Source organism: Pteropus vampyrus, unplaced genomic scaffold (assembly GCF_000151845.1).
Source record: "Pteropus vampyrus isolate Shadow unplaced genomic scaffold, Pvam_2.0 Scaffold168, whole genome shotgun sequence".
Taxonomy (NCBI): Eukaryota; Metazoa; Chordata; class Mammalia; order Chiroptera; family Pteropodidae; genus Pteropus; species Pteropus vampyrus.
The window spans coordinates 1,275,967-1,278,385 of NW_011888949.1; the positions used below are offsets into that span (position 1 = coordinate 1,275,967).

General features: G+C 54.5%; 1 protein-coding gene across 1 annotated transcript in view; it reads left to right on the forward strand.

Moving 5' to 3' along the window:
- The window catches only part of NOM1 (nucleolar protein with MIF4G domain 1), a gene marked incomplete at its 5' end in the record, with an annotated part of 18,774 nt that overhangs the window by 4,569 nt on the left and 11,786 nt on the right, over positions 1–2,419 (forward strand). Inside the window, one exon of the mRNA XM_023536736.1 lies at positions 2,133–2,219. Within this exon, the coding sequence (XP_023392504.1) occupies positions 2,133–2,219 (87 nt within the window). The remainder of the gene's footprint in view (positions 1–2,132; positions 2,220–2,419) is intronic.

Genomic DNA, 2,419 nt, shown 5'->3' on the forward strand with positions numbered 1-2,419 from the left:
GCCTAGGGAAGTGGGAAACGGTCTCTGAGCAAAGGGGAGAGTGTCCCCGTGTGTCCTGCCAAACCCAGGATGGGGGGCAGGCACCCCAACTGGGCAGAAATGAGCATCCTGGGCAAGGCTGCGCACTTGGTTCTGCGGGCTGCACGGAGCCCAGCCCGGCGACATGCAGATCAGATGGATGGAGAGGGCTGGGCGAGGGGGTTCGGGGAGGGGGCTCGGGGAGGGGGCTGGGGGAGGAGCCCGGCTGGGCTGCACTGGGACCCTGGCCACAAGGACAGACAGATGGAGACTGGGCAGCACCCAGAGTCTGACCGAATGTTCTCAGTCGAGGTCAATGGGATGGGTGCGAGGGAGGGAGTCTGCGTGGGCCTCGGAGGCCGGAGGCCAGCTGGTGAAGGAGGCTGGTAAAGTGGGTTTGGAGCGACCTTGCAGCCCGGGCCTCCTCCGCTCCCAGCGCCTCTCTGCGCTGACCTTTCACCCAGCGAATGGGCGAAGAACCGAGGCTGGTCAGCGAGGGAGAGGGTGAGGGGACAGGCGCTCACTGTCAGCCTGAGCACAAGCTGGCACAGCTTTGGCTTGGAAATCTGGCGTCATCTGTTACTGAAAAAAATATTTATACACTTTCTCTAAGCAATTTCTAGGCTGAGAGCCTTGTGAAACACTTGCACGATCCAGCAAACACACAGACACACACACGCAGAGGGATGTTTGCTATAGCATTTTAATAGTGCAAAAATATGTATGTTTTTAAAAGGAAACACATATTCACCATTAGCAGATTGGTACATAAATTATGCCCATAGAGCCATGGGAAAGTGTGAGGGGTCCGGACCTGGCGATTCTCAGATGTGAACGTGCCTGCATCGCCCTGGGTGCCGTTAGCCATTAAGCACGGTCCTGACCACGGATGGGGTGAGGACACAAACCGCCCTCCTAACAGACTCCAGGGACGCTGCAGCCAGCACCCAGGTCGCCGATGCAGAAAGAGACCTAAGCTGCAGCACCCAGAGCAAAACAGAAGCTGCAAACTCTGTGTCCTGTTTTGGTAAAAAAATAAAATAAAATAACCGTAACGCAGATTACTATCGGCATTACGTATCTGGAAGGCTCAGTATTTCCAGAAGGAATTGCTTATGTAGGACTTGCCCTTCCACGTTCCCTAGAGAGCTACAATAGCTCCATTTTCATGGTGAGCAGATTTCCTATCGGAAAACAAATGTTTTTAATAAGCAATCAATAAATGATGCATTGAAAACAACAAAAAAAGAAGTTTGTGAACCTGAGTGTCATGGACTGAACGTGTGTGTCCCCCGAACCCACATGTTGAATCCTAACTCCCAAGGCAACGGTGTCAGGAGGCGGGGGCTTTGGGAGGTGACTGGGTCACTGGGTGGGGCCCTCCTGCAGGGGGTTAGTGGCCTCAGAAAGGGTCCCCAGAGAGCTCCCCGGAACCTCCCATCGTGTGAGGACACGGCGAGAAGGTGCCCTCACCAGACACAAAAACTTTCGGTACCTTCTGGCCTCCAGAACCCTGAGAAATAGATGCTGTGTAAGCCACGCAGTCTGTGGGATTCTGTTACAGAGGCTCCAACGAACTCAGACACTGAGTTAAAGATCACACTTTAAGTTGTATATCATAGTACTCTTAATAGATCGTTCACGCTATTATTTTTAAAGAACTGTCAGGCCCCACCAACAATTTTTCCCGGCTGGGGAACAAGTGTCTGATGCAAGAGCCTTCTGTCTGCCCATGAACCTCACCGCCTCTGTCCTGTACAAACAGCCAGGCGCTTTTCCAAATGCAGATGGAGTTAGACCACTCCCCCCACGCTTTTACCCACCTCTCCACCTAAAACAGGTCGCTGGCTTCCCACTGCTCCCAGAACACACACGAAACATAGCGTGTTGCCACGCCTTTCATGCCTGGCGCCTGCCCACCTCTCTGACCCCATCTCTTGCGTGCACAGGCGGGCACACGAACACTCACGCGTGAGCACACACCAGCACTTGGCATCCCTCCCTGTCAGTGATACGCCGTTTCATGTTTGCAACCAGATGGTAGAGTCTCCTCATTCCCACCTCCCCCCGCCCTTTCACGGGGACCAGAGAAGCTGAATTTCCTGTCCACCAAGGGCTGCAACACCTGGGGAGGGCCCTGGGGAGGGCCCTGGGGAGGAGCTGCAGAAGTTTGCAGGCTCAGAGGTGCAGGGCTCCTCCAGGTGAGAAGCAACCATAATAACTGCCAAAGGCCTCCATCGCATTTGAATCTGGGGGTCGAAAAATTCCCCACAATTTGCCCACACCTCTCTCCCACAAAGTCTTAGAAGCTGTGGCTTCGAAGCAAAGAAAATCACACACCACCCCCCCACACACCCCGAGGAAGCCAGAGAGGGCGCAGCACCCAGGTGTCGGGTGAGCA